The 25,881-nt window shown below is 45.3% G+C and overlaps 1 protein-coding gene across 1 annotated transcript in view; it reads left to right on the top strand.

Annotated features, from left to right (window-relative positions):
• The window catches only part of GREB1 (growth regulating estrogen receptor binding 1), a 108,919-nt gene that overhangs the window by 22,409 nt on the left and 60,629 nt on the right, over positions 1-25,881 (top strand). Inside the window, exons 4-14 of the mRNA XM_075861100.1 lie at positions 707-889; positions 1,619-1,750; positions 6,613-6,726; positions 11,591-11,716; positions 16,878-17,015; positions 18,393-18,578; positions 18,922-19,269; positions 20,407-20,535; positions 20,689-20,796; positions 24,193-24,390; positions 25,030-25,210. Of these exons, the coding sequence (XP_075717215.1) occupies positions 707-889; positions 1,619-1,750; positions 6,613-6,726; positions 11,591-11,716; positions 16,878-17,015; positions 18,393-18,578; positions 18,922-19,269; positions 20,407-20,535; positions 20,689-20,796; positions 24,193-24,390; positions 25,030-25,210 (1,843 nt within the window). The remainder of the gene's footprint in view (positions 1-706; positions 890-1,618; positions 1,751-6,612; positions 6,727-11,590; positions 11,717-16,877; positions 17,016-18,392; positions 18,579-18,921; positions 19,270-20,406; positions 20,536-20,688; positions 20,797-24,192; positions 24,391-25,029; positions 25,211-25,881) is intronic.

Genomic DNA, 25,881 nt, shown 5'->3' with positions numbered 1-25,881 from the left:
CTTATCATCTTTATGATTTATTTAACTGTCTGTAATTTATCGATAAGTTGTCCAGAAAAAAAGAAATAGTCAGGTCGGCAATCCTGCATTGTAGGCAACGATCAGGAAAAAGTAGGGAATGGTGTTGCTGATGTATATTGCACACACAGTATTGCATATATTTGATACCATGTACCAAACTCTCAGCTGTGAGAATGCGTGTGGCTGCTCCATAAAACTCTATGGAAGGTATAAAAACAGCCGTAAGCCTTGTCTCTGCCCCCTCTCCTACTGCCTGTGGCTTTGCAAGACGCAAAGTATCAATTGAAATGGAGTAAAACATGGCTGCAGATCTGACTACACACAGGGTTTATTTGTAGTCTGTAACCATGGAAACACATAGGTCGGCAAATGAACTGTATATGCAAAATGGTAGGATATTTAATATGAATATTTAATCAAGACTACTTGCTTCATTTTTTATTATAGATACATTGGATAATAACCATGAAAACATTTAACATTTGGAAAACTGATCATTCATTCCTAGTATATTTTTTAGTTGCCAGTATGATCATAGTGTGTAAACAATGAGGATCCATCCCCCCCCCCTTGCCCCCATTAGACTAAGCTCTGATCTTATACTATTATTTATTTAGCATGAACCAATTTCTCTTCCGATGGTTTTGGAAGTTTTTGATAATCGTGATTTTCTTTTTACCTGCAGGATTTTCTGGCAATTGTGTTGGATGTGGAGAGAAAGGCTTCCGTTACTTTACTGAGTTTTCCAATCACATTAACCTTAAGCTGACCACACAGCCCAAGAAACAGAAACACTTGAAGTATTATCTCATCAGGAACGCCCAGGGATGCCTAACAAAAGGCGCTCTTATTTCTTGGAAGGGAACAGGTGAGCTTTAGGAGAATGGCAGGGTCAAATCAAAGTCTGCGGAGGCCCCCGGGCATACATGGTGTAATCCCCTTCAACCGTGCCCCTGACTTTTCTTTTTTTTGAATGGAGGGATTGATGTAATTGTGCCATACAGTACCTAAATAAAACCACCAAACAGTGCCACAAAACAGTACCATACAATGCCAACAAGTAACTGCCCTATAGTTCCTATATTGTAGTGCCAAATCTATGTCGTGCTCATATAATAACACTCCACACTTACTGTATTTTATCATTTTGCTACAAACAATGGATATTTTTGGACATCCGAAAAAGCCAATTTCGACCATCTTCTGCTGACTGCGTCTTTTCATGACACAAACGAGCATGAAGATGCCAACCGAAGACTGTGGAAAAGTTAATTTGCCATGTTGGATTTTTTCTGGTGCAGTCTTGTAAAGTCGTTCATGCCAACGTCAGATCTGCATCCCATCAATCAATGCAGATATTGATCTTCATTTAGACGTATAGCGTTGTCTTCCAAGACGTCAACCTTCACGGACCAAGCATGAAATACAAGTCATTCAGAAAACCGCCGTCTTAGATCAATAATATGGCTAGCTTTATTTTCTGTAAAAAATGTTTCAGAATTTACATATATATTTACACATTATTGTATTTTGCTAGTTATATTACCATTGTTTATTGTTTTTTAATCAATTTATTACATATTTCATTTCCTTGAAGAGGTAAGAAGCCGCCATTCTTCTTCCAGCATATGTTCAAGCACTGGACTAACTCTGCTGGACAGTTCTGTTACCATGGTAAATAAGATGAGTGACCCTGCCATACAAGTGACAAGCGGCAGTCCTCTGGCAGGTAAGGATCAGCAGGAATGATCAAGGCAAAACCTTTACATCGCTTCCTAATTTAAAACTTAATTTTACTTAAATTCTAAATTGTAATTTTACTCTAAATACTAAAAGTCAATTCTACATATAACGCGGAGTATATTTGATCTGCAGTTATAATGTGCCAAGTTTTTCTGGTCACATCCAAAGCTGCAATTAATAGTCCTGTTATTACTTAGGCTGCAGGACACTGACGCCCTCTGCTGGTTCAGTGTCTGTATGGACGTTGATATCTCAGAGTTCATTATGCAACTTGTAGTCTTCACACCAAGCAGTGTGCAGTGGTCTAATGCAGAAGAAACTACGTCCCCCACATCTACTCTGGATTATTCGTGGTGTGCATAGAATGCCGAGAACTAAAATAAAACCTTATGCAGGTCAGCTAAGCTGTGGAGGTTCAAAGTCTGGCATGGTAGCTCAGTGGTTAGCACTTCTCCTTGCAGCACTGGTTTTCTGGGTCTAAACCCATCCAAAGGATACATGTGCATGGAGTTTGTATGTTCTTCCTGTATTTGTGTGCGTTTTCTCCAGGTACCCCAGTTTCAGCCCCCGATGGAAGGCTCCAAACATGATGTGAGGGGGGCCTTCCTCTTATATACCCTAACCATCTACTCAGGGGCGTAGCTAGAGGCTCATGGGCCCCGATGCAAAAATTCTTACTGGGCCCCCCCCGCAAACTTCTCATGGCCGACGGTCCGCTTTCAGCTGCATCGCTGGGTCTCCTAAGTGACCCAACAATGCAGCACTAGCAGCCGGGGCGTCACTAAGGCTGGGTTCACACACACTATTTACGGACGTAATTCGGGCGTTTTAGCATTGAATTACGTCCGAAAATGCGGCTCAAAAGCGTCGGCAAACATCTGCCCATTCATTTGAATGAGTCTTACGATGTTCTGTGCCGACGGTCATTTTTTTTACGCGTCGCTGTCAAAAGGCGGCGCGTAAAAAAGTGCCTGTCACTTCTTCAGACGTAAATGGAGCCGTTTTCCATGGACTCCATGGAAAACCAACTTCAGTTACTTCCGTAATGGACGCAGCAAAAGACGCCTCCACATGCCATTACGGCTGAAATTACGGTGCTGTTTTCTCCTGAAAACAGCACCGTAATTTCAGCCGTAACGGACGCTGCCGTGTGAACATACCCTCTGGGCTTAAAATGTCCGGGAAATAGCCCCAATACATATGTGTCCGCCCCAAAAAAAAGTGTGTATATGAGACAGCATAGCATATCTATAGCACTACGACCCTATAAACTATGGATAGGATTAGATACAGTGGCTGAGCAGACAGTATCACACATGATAGGATTAGATACAGTGGCTCAGAAGGCAGTATCACACATGATAGGATTAGATACACAGCTCAGCAGACAGTATCACACATGATAGGATTAGATACAGTGGCTCAGCAGACAGTACCACACATGATAGGATTAGATACAGTGGCTCAGCAGACAGTACCACACATGATAGGATTAGATACAGTGGCTCAGCAGACAGTATCACACATGATAGGATTAGATACAGTGGCTAAGCAGACAGTACCACACATGATAGGATTAGATACAGTGGCTCAGCAGACAGTATCACACATGATAGGATTAGATACAGTGGCTCAGCAGACAGTATCACACATGATCGGATTAGATATAGGGCCCAGCAGACAGTATCATACATGATTGGATTAGATACACAGCTCAGCAGACTGTATCACACATGATAGGATTAGATACAGGGCCCAGCTCGCTGACATTGCGGCTCCAGCGCTGGACCTAGGATAGGTAAGAATAATAATTTTGCTTCTTTATGTGTTACTGATTATTTTTGTGTTTGTGTTTTTTTTACAGGTTCGGTTGTTGGACTTCGGATACGAGGACTTCAATGACGGCGTTTTTTTTATTCTCAATAAAATGGTTAATGAGGGTTGTTTTTTTTATTTCAATAAAATATTTTTCTATGTGCTTGTATCTTTTTAAACTTTATTATCACCGCCTTAGTAATAATGGCCGCTAGCTGATTGACAACCTCCATTACTAAGGCGAGGCTTAATGTTAGCCGGTGCAGAGGCTACACTAACCCCCATTATTACCCCGGTACCCACCGCCACCAGGGGTACTGGGAAGAGCCGGGTATGAACCAGTACCCGACCATCTGTAGTGACGGGCAGGCATCGGGGTGGCCGCAGGCTGGTAGTATTAGGCTGGGGAAGGCCAAAAACAGTGGCCCTTCCCACCCTTGTAATGCTGCCTGCTGCTGCTGCTGTGTTGTATCTGGCTGGTTATGAAAATTGGGGGGGGACCCGAAATCGTTCTTTCCAATTATTTTTTTTTTTTTTTTTAAATGACGTGGGGTCCCCCCCATTTTCATAACCAGCCAGATACAATAAAGCAGCAGCAGGCAGCATTACCAGGATGGGAAGGGCCACTGTTTTTGGCCTTTCCCCTCCTGATAATACCAGCCTGCGGCCACCCCAGTGGCCGACAATCACTACAGATGGTCAGGTACTGGATCGTACCCGGCTCTTCCCAGCACCCCTGGTGGCGGTGGGTACCGGGGTAATAAAGGGGGATAGTGTTAGCCTCTGCATCCGCTAACACTAAGCCCCGCCTTAGCAATGGATGCTGTCAATCAGCCGGCGGCCATTACTAAGGCAGTACTAATATAGTTTAAAAAAAAACCACAAAGACATAGAAAAAATATTTTATTGAAATAAAAAAAAAAAAAACACACAACCCTCATTAACCATTTTATTAATAAAAAAAAAGCTGTCATCGAAGTAGTCCTGGAATCCGCCGTAGTCCAACGACCGAACCTGTAAGAAAACACACAAAAAATTATTAGTAACACATGTGTTAGGGTATGTGCACACACACTAATTACGTCCGTAATTGAAGGACGTATTTCGGCCGCAAGTACCGGACCGAACACACTGCAGGGAGCCGGGCTCCTAGCATCATACTTATGTACGACGCTAGGAGTCCCTGCCTCGCTGCCGGACAACTGTCCCGTACTGAAAACATGTTTACAGTATGGGACAGTTGTCCTGCAGCGAGCCAGGGACTCCTAGCATCGTACATAACTATGATGCTAGGAGCCCGGCTCCCTGCACTGTGTTCGGTCCGGGACTTGCGGCCGAAATACGTCCGTCAATTACGGACGTAATTAGTGTCTGTGCACATACCCTAAGGCTTAGATACAGGGCCCATGTGTGATACTGTCTGTGGGACCCTGTATCTAAGCCTACCACAAGGTAGGCTTAGATACAGGGTCCAGCAGACAGTAATCTTATACAGTATAAGATTACTGTGTGGTGGGGCCCTGTATCTAAACCTACAGTGTGGTAGGCTTAGATACAGGGCCCAGCAGACAGGATCACGCATGGGCCATGTATCTAAGCCTACCATGTGATTGGCTTAGATACAGGGCCCAGCAGACAGGATCACACAATCTGTGATCCTGTCTCATGGGCCCCCTAAGCCTGATACATCGTAGGCTTAGGGGTTGTGCAGTCCCTAAACATTGATGGCCTATCCACAGGATAGGCCATCAATAGCTGATGTGTCGCCCGGGACCCGCAAATCAGCTGTTTTGAAGGGGCCGCAGCACTCGTACGAGAGCTGCTTCCCCTTCATTTCACTACTCGCCCACACTGTGAATCGCCGACACCGATTCACAGTGTGACCGGAATGAAGTGACAGGAATGAAGGGGAGCAGCTCTCGTACGAGTGCTGCGGCCCCTTCAAAACAGCTGATTGGCGGGTCCCGGGAGTCGGACCCCGCCAGTCAGGGCAAACCTTACCTTCCTCTTCGGCCGCGGCGGGAGTTCTGTAGTCTCGATGCTGTGCGCGGCGGCATAGCGCTGTGACGTCATGCGCTGCGCACAGCGCTTGACGTCAGGACCTCCGCTGCGATCCGGAACCAGGAAGGTAAGTAAAGTATGTTACTATAGTAACAGGGGCCCGCGGCCCGAGTTACTATAGTAACTTTTTATTGATGTGGTGCGGGGGGCCGTGGGCCCCCCTGGCTTCTGGGCCCGGTCGCAATTGCGACCGCTGCGACCCCTATAGCTACGCCAGTGCATCTACTGATAGGAGATAGTCAGACCGAGATTGCTATGAGTGATAATAATCTAAGTACATGGCTGTAGAATATGTTGGTGCTAAGCAATGAGAAATAAACCAGAATTTTGAATGCAGCTTTGAATGTGAATGGAGAAAGAAACATCATGTAACTACACAATATTGTCATCTTCATCTTCTAACAGAAGCATTTTTATTTTTCATTTTCCACTCACAATAAGCTAAGGTTTATCTTTGTTGAACCTATTCTTGAATATTAGGAAACCTGAACGAGTTTTATATCCCCATTAGTTCTGCTGACTGGTCCTGCAGGGCAAGTGCAGAAAATGTCGAACCCAATTCATTTTTTCTGCAGGTTATTAGGCTTCGTTCACATCTGCGTCGGGACTCTGTTCATGGGATCCATCTGAGCTTTCCATCATGGGAACCCATGAACGGGATCCAAACTAGGACCATAGGTTTCCGTTTGCATCCCCATTGAATTCAATGGTGACGGATCCGGTGCAGTGGTTTCTGTTTGTCACCGTTGTTTAAGGGTTCCGTCGATTGACGGAATCAATACGGTAGTGGACTGCGTTAGCACCAAGCTTACTCCAACTGTGAATATAACAATTGCATTCATGACATTATTATATTAACGGACTGCTATTAAAGGAATTCCCTCATATAGTCTAATCTTTAAGAAGACTCCAAACTGGGGCTTCATTTTAACAGATAAAAGTTGAGTATGACGAAATACCAATGTCTTCCAGGAGAAAATGGATTTACCCAAGTGCAGAATGGAACGTCTTATCAGAATATGAATGGCAGCGCCCAGCTACCTCCAAAGGTGAATCCATCTGTACAGAGCAGACCAGCAGTATTAGGTGGGTGATGCCCTGCTTCTATGATGCCATACCTGCAAAGATGACACTAGTAAACTTATATTACTCCCTACCAGGAGCGGGCAAGGCATTTGGGTGCCCAAGGCAAACGCTGTGCCCCCCCTGTCATCCATACATATTTATCTACAAATGGGCCTTAGCACATTTTGGAGCTTTACCGAGAGAGGGGAAATAATTATAAACACAATGCAGAACACATATCTCCCTATCTCTTTAATATCAGCTTTTGTGGTTGTCCCAGCACCTAACAGCAAAAATATATAAATATGCTTTTATTTCAACTGATAGTGGTTGACTACCCTGCTACTCCTTGTTCTTGCCCTGCATAGGCTGCCAGATGTCACAGTAAGGCCTCATGCACACTTCCATCACCGTTTTCTCGGCCGTTTTTGACGGATCCATGTGTCCGTTTTTGTTTCCGTGTGCACTCCGTTTCCGTTCCGTGTTTCCGTTTTACACGGACGTTTTGCTTCCGTTTGGCTTCCGTTTTTCCGTTTAAAAAACGGATGTGAACTTCATTTGAACGTGTCACATGTCCCAGGAAACACGCATAGAAAGTTTACAAGAAGTTTTTGGTGCTGTTTTCTGCAGCTTTCAGAGCATAGAGAACAGTTTGAGATTACTCTGCTCGGCTTACTTTGTTTTTTTGGGTGTTTTGGAGTGAAAATATGAGCCTATCTTCAGGAATGAATGTTTACTGTAGTCTGTGAGTCTGTGAACTTTTGCTCACCCAGCCATTGCTATGGCAACGGATCCATCAAAAACGGACGGCACACGGAAGCCTTCCGTGTGCCATCCGTTTTTTTCACTGACCCATTGACTTCTATGGGCCACACCGTCACTGAATCACTGAGCAAAGTAGGACATGCTCTACTTTGCACGGAACGGAACAACTGATCCGTTTAAATAACTGAAGTGTGCATGGGGCCATTGAAATGAATGGGTTCAGGGTGCTATCAGTGACAAAAACGGATAGCACCCTGAAGGAAAAAACTGAAGTGTGCATGAGGCCTTAATGCCCACAATCATGTCTGTGTGCGGGAATAATTCACACAGTGAAGACATAGTGCATATAGTAGAGTTTCTCAACCTTTTCGGACTCGAGGCACCCCTGGAAAAAAAAATTCCTCAGGGCATCCTTACCAAAAATTGTTTAGGCAAAGACAGAAAATGGCTAAAAACAAGCACTACACTCTTGGTATGCTCACACAGTGTTTTATGTAAGGCAGAAAAAATCTGCCTCAAAATTCCTTCAGGAATTTTTAAGCAGATTTTGAATTGACAGCGTTATTTGACTTTTTTGTTTTTATTTTGCCTGCGTTTTTTTAAGCCGTTGAAGCTAATGCAAAAGACACAGGCAAAAAAGCACCAAACGAGTGCCGTAGGTATTTTCTGGCTCCTATTAATTTCAGTTGGAGGTCAGAGGTGGAAACCACTTGAAGACCATCAGCCCCCCACTCACAGTAAAATGACCATCAGCCCCCCACTCACAGTAAAATGACCATCAGCCCGCCACTCACAGTAAAATGACCATCAGCCCCCCACTCATAGATGCCCCCTGTAGGTAGTGCCACACAGCCCCCTGTAGGTAGTGCCACACAGCCCCCTTGTAGGTAGTGCCACACAGCCCACTTGTAGGTAGTGCCACACAGCCCACTTGTAGGTAGTGCTACACAGCCCCTTGTACGTAGCGCCACACAGCCCCTTGTAGGTAGTGCTACACAGCTCCTTGTAGGTAGCGCCACACAGTCCCCTTGTGGGTAGTGCCACACAGCCCCCTTGTAGGTAGTACCACGCAGCCCCCTTGTAGGTAGTGATACACAGCTCCTTGTAGGTAGCGCCACACAGTCCCCTTGTAGGTAGTGCCACACAGCCCCCTTGTAGGTAGTGCCACACAGCCCACTTGTAGGTAGTGCTACACAGCCCCTTGTACGTAGCGCCACACAGCCCCTTGTAGGTAGTGCTACACAGCTCCTTGTAGGTAGCGCCACACAGTCCCCTTGTAGGTAGTGCCACACAGCCCCCTTGTAGGTAGGGCCACACAGCCCCCTTGTAGGTAGTGATACACAGCTCCTTGTAGGTAGCGCCACACAGTCCCCTTGTAGGTAGTGCCACACAGCCCCCTGTAGGTAGTGCTACACAGCCCCCTGTAGGTAGTGCCACACAGCCCCTTGTAGATAGTGCCACACAGCCCCTTGTAGGTCGTGCCACACACCCCCTTGTAGGTCGTGCCACTCAACCCCCTTGTAGGTGGTGCCACACAGCCCCCTTTTAGGTAGTGTCACACAGCCCCCTTGTAGGTAGTGCCACACAGCCTCCTTGTAGGTAGTGCCACACAGCCCCCTTGTAGATGGCACCCCCACCTCCATAGATGGCACCCCCTTCCTGTAGATAGCGCCCCTGTAGCTCCCTGAAGGAGCGGAATCCCCCTTTGACCGGGGATACCGCACCTGGACGGAGCGCTTGATGTCTCTGTCCATATATGGACAGTGACATCAGGGGCAACTCCTGAAGCGGATTCCCCCGTCCACAGCGTTGTCAACTCTGTGACCAGGGATTCCACTCCAGGAGAAGCCCTTGACATCTGTCCATTTATGGATAGTGACAACAGGGGCTTCTCCTGGAACCAAATCAACGGCCACCGAGTCGGCAGAGCTGTAGATGGGGATTCAGCTTCAGGAGTTGGCCCTGATGTCACTGTCCATATATGGGCCGTGACATCAAGCGCTCTGTCCAGGAGCGGAATCCAAGGCCACAGGGGGATTCCGCTCCTTCAGGGAGTGGTGCTATGTAAAGGAAGGGGAAGGTGCCATCTACGGAGGTGAGGGGTGCATCTACAAGGGGGCTGCAAAAATATCTCCTCCTCACATGCACTTTGCGCTGTGAGGAGGAAGAGAGAAAACACGGCCGTGGCAGTGGTTCAGAGGGGTGTCACGACACTCCTGGAGGGTTCTCATGGCACCCTAGTGTGCCGCTGCATCCCGGTTGGGAACCACTTGGATATAGTGATGTCACAGTATAGGTATAATGCACACAATAATGTTGAAGTACAGACAAAATGCACACAGTGATGTCAAAGTACAGGCATAATGCACCCAGTGAAGTCACTGTAGAGAAATAATAAACACAATGATAGTACAATACAGAGATAATGCATCCAGTGATGTCACTGTAGAGGAATAAAACACACAGTGATGTCACAGCACAGGGATAATGCAACCAGGGTCGTCACAGTGCAGGGATAATGTACCAAATGATGTCACTGCAGAGGATTAAAGCACACAGTGATGTCATAGTGCAGGGATAATGCACCCATTGATGTCACATTACCGGGATAATGGCTACAATGATATCCCAGCACATGAATATTGCACGCAGTGATGTCACAGGACAGAAATAATGTGTACCACTATACCAAAGTTCAGAGATAATTATGTTTGAGTCCAAGTGTTAACAACAGAAGATAGTTCAAATCCCTTTTCCACCAGTTTCACCCTAGGCAGATGCCTAAAGAGGGTTTTACACAGGTCGATTATCGTGCAGACAAGCGTTAACATAACTCTCGTTGCCGATAATTGCCCTGTGTAAACGGGGCAGCGGTCAGCAGATAAACAAGCAAATGCTCAAGCATCTGCTGGTCGTATCGTTTTAAAAAAGTAAAAGATTATCGTTGTCGGCAGCACATCTCTGTGTAAACAGGGAGACGTTCTGCCGACATGATGATAATGTATGGGGACGAGCGATCGGAGTAAAGACCGCTAGTCTCAATCCTTAGCTGCGTGTGACAGGAGCAAACGAGCGCCGATTAACGATGTCTCGTTGCTCGGCGCTCGCTGCATCGGCCGCTTATCAGCCGGTGTAATCGGGCCTTAACCCTGCTCTCTACTGTACCTTATGCAGTATATGTATAAGAAGTGTTTACATACAGGTACAATCTGTACTCGGAATGCTTCTATAAAACATATATTATCTGCAGTGGTAGCAATAACAACTTTACAGGCTTCATTGACGCCTGTAACGGCACTTGAACGCTTTGAATTCATTCTCATGCATTTTTTTCCTTATGGAAATTTACTCTTTTCAGGCGGCACTGGTGACTTTGTACAAAAATCTAAATGAGAACAAATGAAGAGGTTCTGAGAACCTCTTCTTATGTATTAACTTTCAACTCTCCTATTAAGCTTCTAGGGGACAACCGCTGGGTGGCTTTAAGTGACTTAGTCTGGCAGCAGCACAATGAGCCTGTCAGAAACAGCATCTATGTGCGGCTGATTGTCGGGTACTGAAGTTGACCAGTGATCCTGCACTCATGGCTCAGTAGGAGAGTTAAAATAGATGTGAATCTTTTCTCCCCATATAGTAACATGTATCCCCGTTGCACATGTAAAAAAAAATATCCTGTGTTCAGGAAACGTATCTATTAGCCAGACTGGAGAGCGGCTACAAAAAACGTTTCTTGCTCTGGAGGACTGGACAATCATGGACAATCTATTAATTCAATGGGCACTGTGTAATGCTTCATTTCCCCTGTGGTGCCGCTGCAGGGAAATCAAACACTTACTGCAGATGATCTATGACGGGTCTCAGCAGCGAGACATCTTGTGATCAACTTAACGTCCGAGGTCCCTTCCAACAAGGAATTGTCAAAAGCAGACAACCATTTTATAGAAATTAGAAAACGCACTTATTTTTAGTATGTACTCCTCTTCAAAGACAGTTATATATTTAGGATGTCACTTTATTTCGCTTTTATAGCAAAAGATCTAGACATTTATTTCTGTTTTGAGTTGTACTATTATTGTGGTTTTGTTTTATATTTAACACTTTTACTTTGATTGTTTTTAAGGAAATGTTACAAACTCTGGCCCTCCTAAGAAACGACACAAAGGGTGGTCACCAGAGTCCCCCTCTTCCACAGAAGCCAGCTATCCACAAAACAACTTTCACAATACAAGTAGCTATGGAAAAGTTGGTAAGTAAACAGAATCAGACGCATAGATTGTTATAAAAGAGCTATTCCTTTCACATCTGATATTAACATAAAAGAAAACCCACCAGAGAAAAATGACAAAATTTCAAAAAGGCCTTTCTTACGCGTATGCTGAGATATGATCGATTGGAGTTCCAGGCCAAAACCTGAGGCTGCACTACTGAGATGATTCCGGTGACATGTTCCCTTCCGTTTTTTTGTCAGGTGCAGTGTTGTCATGAGGACCTTGTGTGGATCCAGATCATGAAATAAATCAATGTCCCCACATAGACAGTACACACATAACTCATACTTGACAACTTTTGAAAAGGGAAATGAGGAATATTCTGAAAAGTGATGCATGAAGCGGTATGCGCCCCTTTATATGGGACATGCCCCCTACCTATGGCATTTAAATCACAAATACTACATGTGACCCGCTTCATCAAACCCCAAAATAAACACAGATCACAGACCAGACCAACTAAACTAATACAGAACCCAGACCAGGCCCCCAAACTAATACAGACCCCTGAATAAATACAGATCCCCTAAGCAAATACAGATCCAAGATGACTACCCTTAAATACAGACCCCAGCCCAGACCCTCTAAAGCAATACAGACCCCAGATCAGGCCCCCTAAACTAATGCAGACCCCAAACCAGAACCTCTAAAATAATACAGACCTCAGTTGCCTTATACAAATACAAACCCCAGACCAGACCCCCTAAACTAATACAGATCCCAGAATAAATAATTTCCCTAAACAAACATAAACCCTGGACCAGAGCCCCTAAACAAACACAGACCCCAGTCCAGAACCCCTAAAGACAGACCCCAGAACCTCCAAAGTAATACAGACCCTAGACCACCTAAACAAATATAGACCCCAGTCTAGAACCCCTAAAGACAGAACCAAGACAAGACCCTCTAAAGTAATAGACCCCAGAACCCCTAAACAAATACACCCAGACCCTCTAAATACAGAAATCAGAACAGACCACCTACGTAATACAGATCCCAGACCCAGCCCCCTAAACTAATGCAGATCCCAGAACCCCTAAACAAGTACACCCAGACCCACTAAATATAGACCCCAGACCAGATTCCCTAAAGTAATACAGACCCCAGACCCCCTAAATTAATAAAGATCTCAGACCATACTGCAGATACTCATCTCTCCTCGTTCCTGCCGCTTGTATTCCTCTTCACTCCCGGACTCTGCTGCACACAACATCCTAACATTGGAGCCGGTGTCAGGTTATCGTCTAGGGTGGCGCCCGGGAGTAAAGAGGACTGCAGAGACGGAGGGAAGTGGGTATATTTTTAAAGGGTCGAGCACCTGGGAGATTTCCAGGAGACTTGGCAAATCTAACATAACTGCAACTATTCAAGCCAGTAGGATGTAGATATTGATGTATTTGGTGATTGAGATCCATACAAGGTCTTCATGACGACTCAATCAATTCTATCCCAGCACAACAGTTTGGAGTACATTTAAATTGTGAAAACTAAAGGGCCGTTTTCAGCTTTCTCCGGGTAAGTCTACTACATATAACCTTTTTTCACTGCTGAGACCATTTTCACACTTTTAACATACAAAAAAAATAAAAACAATCACATTATACCCCCATACCCATATATTTTCTAGTCAATTCCTGGCACATTGTGAAAATGCCACCCACCACTTTACACTCATGCAATTTTGTGTACAACATCTCCTAAAAATACAAGCTCAGGATGTGCAGAATTCATACACCTATGTCTATGTCATCAGAACTAAAGAGAACAAAAATGTCTATGATCCAGATGCCAGTAAGCTTCCTAGTAACGGACTTGACAAATGTCCTGATTAGGCACAGCGGGTGATTAGACTTAAAGGGTTAACTAAACTTTCAAAAAACTTCTGACATCTCATAGTAACATGTCAGAAGTTCTGATTGGTGGGGGTCCGAGCACGGAGACCTCCACTGATCGCTAAAACGAAGCTGCAGAAGCGCTCAGATGAGTGCTCAGACGCTTGTTTTTTGATCGGCTTTTCTCGGAAAGCCGAGCAGTTGGTGTGCGGGCTCAATAGAAAGTCTATGAGCCTGTACACCAACCAGCTGTACTCACCCGAGCGCTTTGTTTTTTCGATTAGTGGGGTTCTCAGTGCTCGGACCCCCACCGATCAATACTTCTGACATCATACCTCCCAACCGTCCCAGATTCAGCGGGACAGTCCCGGATTCCGGGCGGTGTCCCGCTGTCCCGGGCGGCCAGGGGTATGTCCCGCTGTCAAAATAATTCTGAAGCAGGGAACCATCAGCTCCCTGCTTCAGAATTGGTTCATAGCGGAGGAGCAGAGGGAGCTCCTCCGCTCGCCGAGGGCTCCCCGGGCACAGTGCTACTTTGCGGGTGGATTGAGAGTCCGACTCACCAGTCACAGCCCCGCTTGTAGCTTTTCTTTGCTTAATTAGCGTGGGAAAGCTACAAGCAGGGCTGTGACTGGTGAGTCTCACAGTCACTCCCAGTGCACACTGCATGCGGCAGCAGCGGCAGCCAGTCTGACTGTGAGTCTCTGACCAGTCACCACCCACACGCATCAGACAAACAGACGTTGCCAGCAGGATGGATTGAGATAGTGCCTGTCGTTCTTGAATAATCCCTCAACTACTACTGTTTCACAGGTAGTGGATATGACAGCTTCTATAGTGTAGTAGTCAGCTTGTCTGCCTTACATATGGAAGGTTGCTGGTTCAAAGCCCTGTTCACATCAGCGTTGGCTTTCCATTTCAGGGTTCTGCCGGAGGTTTCTGTCGGGTGAACCCCGCAACGGAAAGTCAAACTGAAACCACAGCTTCCGTTTCAGGCACCATTGATATCAATGGTGACGGAAACATTGCTAATGGTTTCCGTACGTCACCATTCCGGCAGGTTTCTGTTTTTCCGACGGAATCAATAGCGCAGTCGACTGAAACTAAAGCTGTGATTTCAGTTTGACTTTCCGTTGCGGGGTTCATCGGAAAGCAAACGGTGATGTGAACAGGCCCTTACTTTAATCGTTTTTTAATCCCACTTCAGTTGTGCCCGTACTCTTCTTTTTTCTATCCCACTTGTGTGATCACTTATAAAAGGTGTTAGTTATGCTCTTTATTATCACTGAGGCCCCATGCACACGACCGTGCCCGTAATCACAATCTGTGATTACGGGCACGGCCGGCCGTGGACAGTCATCCGCATTTGCAGACCGTGCTCCCATTATATGTCCTATTTTTTACGGAAGGTTTCTATGGCCATAGAAATGAATGGGTCCGTAATTACGGACGAAACCTACGGTCGTGTGCATGGGGCCTTACTCTTGATTTTGTAATGTGTCCGTAAAACTTTTGGTCTGTCCGTGATTTTTAGCTCAGTTGTCCAGAAATTTCTGAAGTGGAGTTGGCAACAATGCCGGGGAGTCTTCGGCGAGCGGAGGAGTTTCCTCCGCTCTGAACTAATTCTGAAGCAGGGAGCTGATAGTTTCCTGCTTCAGAATTAGTGGCTACTCGTTGAGCGGAATCCCTGTTCCAGATGATCTGGACATTGACATCAGTGGCTCCTCCTGGACCAGAATCCCCGGCCAGAGTCGGCAACGGGGATTCGCTCAAGGAGTATCCACTGACGTCACTGTCCATATATGGACAGTAACATCAGGGCTTCCCTCTAGGAGCGGAATCCCCGGCCTATGCTCTGGCTGGGGATTCCGCTTCTAGAGGGAGTCTCAATGGCGCTGTCTACAGGGTGGGGGTAGCACTATCTACAGGGGGGTGGCACTATCAACATGGAAACTGTAGCACTATATAGGGGCACTATCTACATGAGCACTGTGGCACTATCGAGAGGGCACTGGCACTTTATATATGGGCACTGGCACTAGGGGCAGCTTTGGGGGTATTATACTGTATAAGGGCAGCTAGGGGGGCATTATACTGTATGAAGCAGCTATGGGGTCATTATACTGTATGGGGAGGCTATTGAGGCATTATGCTGTAGGGGGCTTTAAGCTGTATGGGGCAGCTATGGTGCTTTATACTGTATATGGCAGTTATGGGGCATTATACTGTATGGGGAAGCTATGGGGGCATTATACTGTATGGTGGCATCTGTATGGGCATTTTACTGTATGGGGCAGCTATGGGGGCATTATGCTGCATGGGGCAGCTATGGGGCATTATGTTGTATGGGGGAATTTGTTTGGGCATTATACTGCATGTGGGTCTCTGTGTGGGCATTATACAGCATGTGAGAATCTATGTGGGCATTATACTGTATGGGGGCATTTGTGTTGGCCTTATACTATATGGGGGCATTATACTGTATGGTGGCAGCAAGAGGGCAATATACTGTGGCACTACCTATATGGGCACTGTGTCACTATCTACAAGGGCACTGGAACTAGGGGCAGCTAAGGGGGCATTATACTGTATGGGGGCAGCTATGGGGGCATTATGCTGTATGGGGGAATCTATGGGGGCGTTATGCTGTATGGGGAAATTTGTTTGGGAATTATACTGCATGGGAGCATCTGTATGGGCATTATACTGCATGGGAGAATATGTGTGGGCTTTATACTGTATGGGGCCATCTGTGTTGGCTTTATACTGTATGGGTGCATCTATGGGGCATTATACTGTATGGTGGCAGCTAGAGGGCATTATACTCTGTAGGGGCAGCTATTTGCGAGAGTAATACTGTGTGAGCTGAATCGGGTGTGTATGGGCGGGGATTGGGTGGGATTAGAGGCGTGGCTTAAAAGAAAAAAAATACCACTGGAAGGATTTCATTTGCAGCCCCCCCATCCCCACCCCTACCTTATGGGCGAGAATTTTGGTTTGCACAGACAGGACAGGTTGTGTATTTGACTGCACTTGAATAAGATTGTGAGCTGCCCATGAGCTGGCAGGAGCATGCTCGCTATGTTCCCGAGGACCCTGCTTGGCTTCTCGTATATTGTCTAATATACGGTTAATAGACTTTTTGCAATCCAAGCAGCACAGAATCCGAAGCATTTATGATTCAGGTAGGGAGAGGCCAATATTTATATTTTCCATCCGCTTGTAGGTTGATGTTCCCTAGCGATAAGAATTTTATTGTTCATTTAAATCTCTGCATGAAAGACATTAATGGTTCTTTACTTTTTAGATACAATAAATCAACTATGTGCTCCACAATCTACCCCTGGTAACCTTCTGTCTTCTCCCCTGGTGGCTACTGGAGAGCCTGTATCCATCCCAGACAACCTTCTGAAGACGTGCATGATTACGCCAGTCATTTTTAAAGGTATATGGCGGAATAATATCTGGACTGTAACTCTATCTTATGTTTACATTTAGTCCTCAAGAGGAAATTTGGGGCACTGCATCTATAGGAGCATTGCTGTTTCTCTACATCCAGTGCATCCACGAGGAGGAACCTATAGAGATATACAATACTTCTTGCCATGGATGTGCTGTATGCAAACAGTCACAGTCTGAGATTTGCTCTTGAGAAACAATTACTACAATTGCTACAGAAAAAAATATTGCAAAGTTCAAGCACATACTATGTTCCATTCGTTCAACCTTTTATTATTCCAGAGAGCCTTTCAAGGACTATAACCACTGTTGCTCCAAAGTATATAAAAGAAAAAAAATGAAGCAACTTTGCAAATAGTCTTGTCTAAAAATCTGCTGCCGTTTTGTGTCTACAGCTTCTATGCAGACCTATGTCTCCATGGTTACAGACTACAAACAACCCCTATGTTGTCTGATTCTGCATTCATACTCCATGTACCCTACTACTTACTAACCTACTATATGTATGTTACTTACCTAGATGACTAATGGAAGGGGTTATGACTGCAGGATCAGACTACACTGGGTTTGTTTGTAGTCTGTAACCATGGAGATGCATAAATCTGCATAGGTGCTTTCGCCTCCCAAAGATATTTTTAATCTAAACTATTTGCATAGGTGCACAACTTGTTCTGATAACTGTACTGTAACAAGCCGTGCACCTGTGTGATTATCACATGATCGGGACATACTTTCATCCTCTGAATGTAAAGAATAATGTTCTCATACAGGGCCAGCAAGCACAGGTTTAGAAAACATGAGGAACTGACCTATAAAGTATATAGAACTGGCATATATTTTCATTATAAAATGGATAAAAACGTAAAGGGGTTATCCGACTTATAAAAAAATAAATTGTTGCAAATTTTATAATATAACAAACAAACCAATATTCACCTCTCCAATCCCCTGCCGATTCAGCACAGATGGTCCGGCGGTCTACCCGGTCTTTGTTTACAAGCGACTGACGCATGGATCCTGCAATCAGTGGTCTCAGCAGTCACGTGCCCTATTACTGCCATCATGGCTCCCATTGCTGAGCGGTGATACCAGTAATACGGCATGGGACCACTGAGGCCACTGACTGCGTCATTCACGTGTTGGTCGCTTGTAAACGAAGACCGGGGGACCACCGGAGCACCTGCGCTGAATCTACGGGGGATTAGAGAGGTGAGTATTGGTTTGCTTGTTATTTTATAAGATTTGCTGCTGTCATTTTTTAAAAAAAATTCACAAGCCGAATAACTGCTTTCATTTTTCAAAATTAATTTTGAATGCAAAATTTGACATGAGTTATATCGGTTTTTATTGTTTCGCCTCACAGGACATGGTAACTTCCCTTATCTCTGTGGTAATGTGAATGAGGTTATTGTCAGCCCCCTCTTGTACAACTGCTACAAGAACTCCCAGTCCATGCCGAAGACCTATGAACAATATGGACCCACCACCATCCAGCCAATCTCCGAGGAGATGCAGCTGCTGCTTACAGTCTATTACCTCGTCCAGCTCGGTAAGTGGAGACTGTGATAGATGGAACTAAACGAAAACATACAAGAATAAAGTCTAAAGTACGCAGGTTTACCACACGTGAATCCATCCATGACTGCCACAGCCAAGTGGTGTAATCTTTGCGTCTAGTGTACAGTGTATGGATGACCGTGCTTATACAGTCCCTCATACTGCAGTTTAGTGGCTACTGACCGTAACTGACTTCATTTACCTCCAACTTTGGCGCAACTAATAGAATCTAGGAATGACTCCGAAACAATTTAGAATTTATTTGGTCACAGTAGCTGCAAAGTGGAGTAATGCTTTTTACGTACTTTGAGATTCTGTTGTTTTTTTGTGCCTAGCTCCAGACCAGGTGCCTCTTATAGAAGATCTCGAACAGATTTTAATGCGTTCCTGGAGGGAAACCCACCTTGCAGAGATCCGCCAGTACCAGCAGAACATGACACAGGTGTTCCCCCAGTTCCCGAGCCTAGTGACTGCCGTGACCGCCTCTCAGCTGCCCTGGTTAGCGGGTCTAGCTGCCAGTTCTTGTAATGAAAGTGTTAAAATCATTGAATGCAGTTACTTAGCAGAGGGTCTCTCTGAAATGTTTAAACTGCTGGTAGAAGGAAAACTGACAAAGACCAACTATGTGGTAATAATCTGCACATCCAGACACAACAGCATAGACTCCTGCATCGCAATAACAGGTGGGTCATCAGAATAAGAATAATAACCATATTGATCATATATTGACACTTAAAGGGATATATATATATATAATGTTTTGTAATTAAGGTGATTTGTAAGGACTGTTAATTGATGGACTACAGTTTCTCATTTTAAAGAGCGTCTGTCACCTCCCCTGACAGGTCTGGTTTAGTGAATACTTGCATTTCCCATAAAGTAACAATTCTGGAGCAGCTACTCTTGGAACACTAACTAGCGCGTTCCTCTGTTATTCCTCCCAGAAATGTGGGAAATAAATTGACAACTGGGTCTTACTATTCTACTTGTCAAAGGGGCGTGTCCTTTCACAGTCTGAGACTGTAAGCACTGATTGGACAGTGTCAGACTGTGTAGGGACACACCCTCAACTGGTAACACCCAGTTGTCAATTTATTTATGCATTTGTAGGAGGAATAACAGAGGAACGGTACAACGCTATTTTATGGGAAATACAAGTATTTACTAAGACAAATATGTCAGGAAGGCTGAGAGGACCTCTTTAGGTGTACCCTGGGGCAGACATAGGGGTCAGGAAGTCAGACAGTGCTTGAAGGCATGGGAGCTGAGGGTGACCACTTCCACCCCACACAGATAAATGGGCCCCGCAGTGGGTGAACCCCCAACTGTAGCTGTCCCTTTATTACCTTCCACTTTGGCTGAGCATCCTACTGAAGGTGCCCTACACATAATGACAATTGTTAATGTTCCAACAGAATAGACAATAAATAAAAGGGTTTTTCAGGACTTTTAATTGCTGGCCAAACCTTATAATATCCTATAATAAGCCATCGATGTATTACTGCTGTGACCTCGATCAATCAGCAGAATACAGGGACTGTACCTAGGCACAGCTCGTTCCTGGTACTGCAGCTCAGCCCATTTAAGAAAGTCACACTGGGTGAATGAAGATGTATAAAAACTTTTCAGGCTCTCTCCTCACTTCATGTCTGTTAAACTTGTGTATATTACTCCTAAAATCAAATCCCTTGGCCTTCTGGGCTTTCCAGGAGAGGCAATCCTACACTGAAGTAGGCGCACCCTCTAGACAGCCGGCGTGTATGTCCTAGGAATTAGGAATGCAATTATGTGATTGTAATGCACTTTACTGACTTCTACAGGAAAATACCAGGCTCGTATATTAATGGAAAGTATGTACTCCCCTGCGGACCACCTGAAAGAAATAAACTACGAACTGACAAGTGGGAAGGTTGAGTCCCTGCGAGCGTTCTTCAGCAGCTTCTGTCCAGGTATTATAAAGTGTAAGACGGAGGTCACTATCCTGGAGGTCACTATCCTGGAGGTCACTATCCTGGAGGTCACTATCCTGGAGGTCACTATTCTGCATTAACATGATAAAGAACCATTTAATGGATTGACTTGTATCTGATCTGTTTTAATAGATGGAGACATTGACGTCTTATTGGATAAATACCATCAAGAAAACCATAGCCTCATTTCTTCAACACCCAAAAAAACTAATGGGGAGAGTAGACCGGCCGCATGCTCCAGTAAGTCTCCAGGACACTGGTCTGTATATGATTCACAACAATCAGTCATGTATATTTCATCTAGAAATGTGCCAACATTTTTGGCCTCAACACTGCCCCCTATATGACAATACTTAAAGGGTAATGACACACATAATCCATACCTAAAGGGTTAAACTGGGTTTTTTAAAATTGATGGCCTATACTTAGGATAGGCCATCAATATTAGATCGGCTGGGATCCGACTCTCGGCAGCCCCGCCGATCAGCTGTTGGAAGGGGCCGCGGCGCTCATAAGGCCTTCGCCATTCTTTCCATGGTTTCCTCCTTGCTCCTTGTTCGTACATTTGTAGTGTCCGTGCGAGGTATTCCACCACTGTCCCATTCATTGGCCAATTCATTCACTGGCTACTGATGGGTAGCCGGTGAATGAGATGGCAGAAGGGAGAGGTAGAGGTGAAAAGAGGGAAGAGGTAGAGCAACCTAGCAGAAGAGTTGAGGGTGGATTAGAAGGGTGCAAAAGTGTTAGATGGAAGGCCACAGAGAAGGATATCTCAGTGGTTTAGGCGGGAGATGATGAGGACATGTACTAGCATTTTTATTGACTCGAGGTTGAGGAATGGGAAAAGTTTTTGAGGTGTAAGCGGCAGGAGGTGGTAAAACTTTGGATGTGTGGTGTGAAAGACAAGGCGGAATCGGAGGTTATCCCGAGGCAGCGGACGTGTGAGAGTGGGGAAAGTGCGGAGACTCTAAGTGCAGTGGCAACTGATAGTTTTCATGGACCCATTCACTTTAGCGGGTGAATCGGGTTCGTGATTACAGACCCGATTCCCGATTCTCCGATCCGTGGAATGATAGGACATGTCATATCTTTCCTCGGATCACGGCCGGGACACGGCCGACACATAACAGTCGTGTGCATTAGGCATAACTGTAAATTAAAAGTTTCTGGTAGAGGGGTTGAGTAAATGGGGGAGAGATAATGAATTCAGTTTTCTCCATGCTAAGTTTTAGAAAGCAGGCGGAGAAGTAGACGATAGCTCACAGATACTCTGGGACTCTGGAAAGGTAACATTTGGGCCAGAAACGTAAATTTGAGTGTCGTCAGCATAAAATTGACATGAATGTTCCTGCATTTACATAAATTTATGTCTATAGAGGGAAATTGGAGCTGTATATTAGAAAAAATCGAACGATATATCAAAAAAATTATTAAGCATAAATTCTGGGACCTAAGGCCTAATGCACACGACTGTAGTGATTTTGCCATCCGCAAAACCACGGATCTGTTTGTATTTGAGGTGCATTTATCTGCAAAAAACCTTCCGTAGTGCATCCGTGTGTCATCAGTATTCACGGATCGGCAAAAAAAAAAAAAGTGAGGCTGGAACCCCCTGAGTGGGTCACATGATCCGCAAATACGGTTAGTAAAATGACATGTCCTGAGTTTTTGCGGCCCGGAATCCCCTTCTTATGCTTCCCTGTTTGAGGGCAGCACAACGTAGTGACACACATGCTGACTTCAGCGGTCTGTCACTTATTCGTTACCATGCAGTAGTTTAGGAGAACTTACATCTAAAGGGTTAGGCCTTATTTACACGAACGTGTGCGTTTTGCGCGCGTTGCATTTCTGTGTGTCATCAGAGTTTGGTACGTGTCAGCGTTATTTTTGCGCGTATGGCATCCTTATGTCACGTGTTTTTGACGTATGTAAAATGAAATGAAGGAGGTGGTTTTATTTTTCTCTTCATTTCTTGAGCAACTGCGCGAATCACGCACAGCAACACGAATGTGCGTCCGTGTGATGTCCGTGATTTTCACGCACTCATTGACTTCAATGGGTGCGTAATGCGCAAAAAACGCTCAAGTATAGGACATGCCGTGAGTTTCACGCAGCGGACACACGCTGCGTGAAAAACACGGAATATCTGAATGGCCCTATAGACTTACATAGGTCCGTGCGACGTGCGTGATTTTCACGTGCGGATCACGGACGTGAAATACGCTTGTGTAAATAAGGCCTTATGCACACGACCGTAGTGGTCATCCGCGGGCCGTCCGCTAATCGCGGGCTGTGCACATGGCTGTGTGCATTCATTTCAATAAGCAGGCACCCGGGCAATGCACGGACCGTGGAAACCACGGTCGTGTACATGGGCCCATAGAAATGAATGGGACCGCAATTCACCCGCAGATTTGCGGGTGAATTGCGGCCACAAAAACACATTCGTGTGCATGGGGCCTTACTGTTGCGGTGCGCTGCAGGCGATGAGTCCAATGATATGCATGATATTCACCCTGACCCTGCCCTCCAGCCACTAATGTACACATTTCTGCCTACGTTATGCACAGTAAGGCCGTGTTCACACAGGGCAGATATGCGGCGTAAAAGCACGCAGTGTATCCGCCCTGTGCGCCACAGGGAATTCCGGGCGAAAAACCGAGCCAAACTGTGGAGCAGTTTTTCGCCCGGAATGTCTGCTGCGGAAAACTGCTGCATTAACCGGCCTGCTATCAGGCCGGCCTCCTGGGATCACGTTTTATCTCAGGAGAACGCTGCAGCCTGTGATTGGCTGCAGCAGGGATCACACGGGATGAAGCGTTATCCCAGGAGGCCGGGACACAGACTCCTAGGTAAGTATAGTGTTTTTTTTTTATTCAGAGTTGCCTTTTTTTGCGGTGGAATCGCTGTGAACCCGCCGCAAAAAAACGCAACAACTGCTATTTGTTGCGGGTTTTACCTCCCATTGAATTCAATGGGGAAAAGACACAGCAAATATGCCGCGATTACGCAAATACAATTGACATGCTGCGGAATAATATTCTGCACCGCAGGCCCATTTCTGAGCGTTTTTTCCCGCACAGTATTTATTTAATCTCATCCACTTTGCAGCTACTATATTCTGCTGTGTTTTTTCCGTCCGCAAATCCGGACTGAAAAAAACACCGCAATTCCGCTACGTGTGGATAAGCCCTAATAGGGAGAAATGCGTGAATATCATTGGACTCATCGACTGCAGCACTGGCTGCGCGCTGCAACTTTAAGGTGTAAGTTCTCCTAAACTGCTGCATTGTAACAAATACGCGACAGACTGCTGAAATCAGCATGTCTATCACTACTTTATGACAGGGCAGCATAAGAAGTTGACAGATCTGCTTTAATATGACAATGCTGCATTTTTACTATTTCACCACCAGATGGCACAAGCACAATGTTATGTACAAACCTCAATTTTGCTTTGCACTGTCTTCAGAAGTTTACAAACAGTTTGATACACTTTTTTTTTTATAAGTGTTTCCATTTCATTCTCTGCAGTGTTTATATGGTTAAATTACCATATCCTTCTATAATAATAATAATAATAATAATAATAATAATAATATAATTCATCCTTCTTACGCTTCTCCTCACATGCAGGTTATAATATAGAGTGGCACAATCTGCGCCCCTCTCAGTTGGCAGTGGCACAGAAGCTGTTGTCTCACGTGTGCTCTATCGCAGACTCCAGCACCCAGAACCTTGACCTGGGATCATTTGAGAAAGTAGATTTTCTTATTTGTGTTCCCCCCTCGGAGGTCACTTACCAGCAAACCCTGTCTCATGTCTGGAGTTCAGGTATGGAATCATTATTATATCTATTTATTTATTGCCGTTATATACATAGCCCCGGCATATTCTGCGGAGGCGTACAGAGAGCGGCTCAGTGTCATACCAGTCACTGTACCCCCACACATGTCATGGGGCCCATAGAAAAAACTGGATTGGGGCCCCACTTAGCTTCATACTCCATTAGTAATATCCATTCTATAGAACCATAGTTTCTTGATGCTCCGCATATCTTGTCCCTCTTTCTCTCCTTCCGCACTCTCAATATTTAACCCTTGCTTTCCTTTCTCTGAGTACCTTCCATGTTTGTATCCCTTCATTGTTTAGTAGGGGCGGCCCCATAGCCATAACAGCTACTCTGCTTTATGATAATCTGGAATGCTGAGTGCCGGATTATCAGACTTTATGGACTACTGGATTTTCAGTTTGATACTTGCACATCTGCATCTTGTAGAGGAGCACATCGGGTTAGGCACAAGGGCCATGCTGGTCCTGTAGTTCCACACAACCAGAATTACAGCACTACCATGCAGGCATCCCTGACTGACCGGTTCTGTACTAATCCAGTTGGTTGATCCCTATTGATCTCTAGATAAGCCCCTCCCCCATGCAGCGGGGAATATGTCATGACTTGGTTCTTTTATACAGGTGTTCTGCTGGAACTCGGCTTAGAAAAGGATCAGTTGACTAAACAGTGCATGGAGCAATACATCATAAAACTTGATGCCGACGCTCCCAGGAAGTTCAAGTTGTTTCTTCAAAAAGCCGTGCAAAACCCCCACACACTGTTCGTGCTGGTCCATGAACACGCGCACTGGGATCTTACCAGGTGATAAATCTTTTTTATGTTGGTGCCAATGCCCAGCCTTATCCAAACAGTCATCACCAGGCTCCTGTGTCATTAAAGGGGCACCAGACCCTCCATAGCTTGTGTGGCTGTCATTGAGGCTTGTCAAAAGAATTGTTAGAAACATTCACACATAAGTGGAGATATGTGAGGTGAAGTAGTGATCATGGGGCAGAGATTTTCTTCCCAATCTAAAACACTTCAATCAGCTATTCCCTAGCCTGAAATGACTGATAGCAGAGAACAATAGATTGCATTCATATGCACAACATTAGATGGAATGGTAGATTTCAGTACACTGGCTACTGTCTACATTTGCTTTGCCACATGGTAAAAAAAAAAGAGTGCCATTCATGCCATGTTATAACCTGTGCAAGTGTGAAGAGGAAACAAGTGTGAGAAACCACTTTCCAAAACCTTATATATGAATAGATGGGGTCCCCCATTTAGGACCTTCCTCTCTTTGTAGGAACAAAGAGTGGCTACAAGGATTGTTTCTCTCTCTCTCTGGAGGACTTAAAGGGGTATTCCGGTTATAACACGTTACCCCCTATCCGTAGGGTAAGGAATAACTTGCTGATCGGTGGGTGTCCGACAGCTCGGACCCCACCGTTTACGAGAACGGGGAGTCTGAATTTGCCCGAACCCCAAGT

The sequence above is a fragment of the Rhinoderma darwinii genome, chromosome 4 (genome assembly GCF_050947455.1).
Source record: "Rhinoderma darwinii isolate aRhiDar2 chromosome 4, aRhiDar2.hap1, whole genome shotgun sequence".
Taxonomy (NCBI): domain Eukaryota; kingdom Metazoa; phylum Chordata; class Amphibia; order Anura; family Rhinodermatidae; genus Rhinoderma; species Rhinoderma darwinii.
The sequence above is the reverse complement of the archived record's forward strand: the minus strand, read 5'-3'. Positions and strand labels throughout refer to the sequence as shown.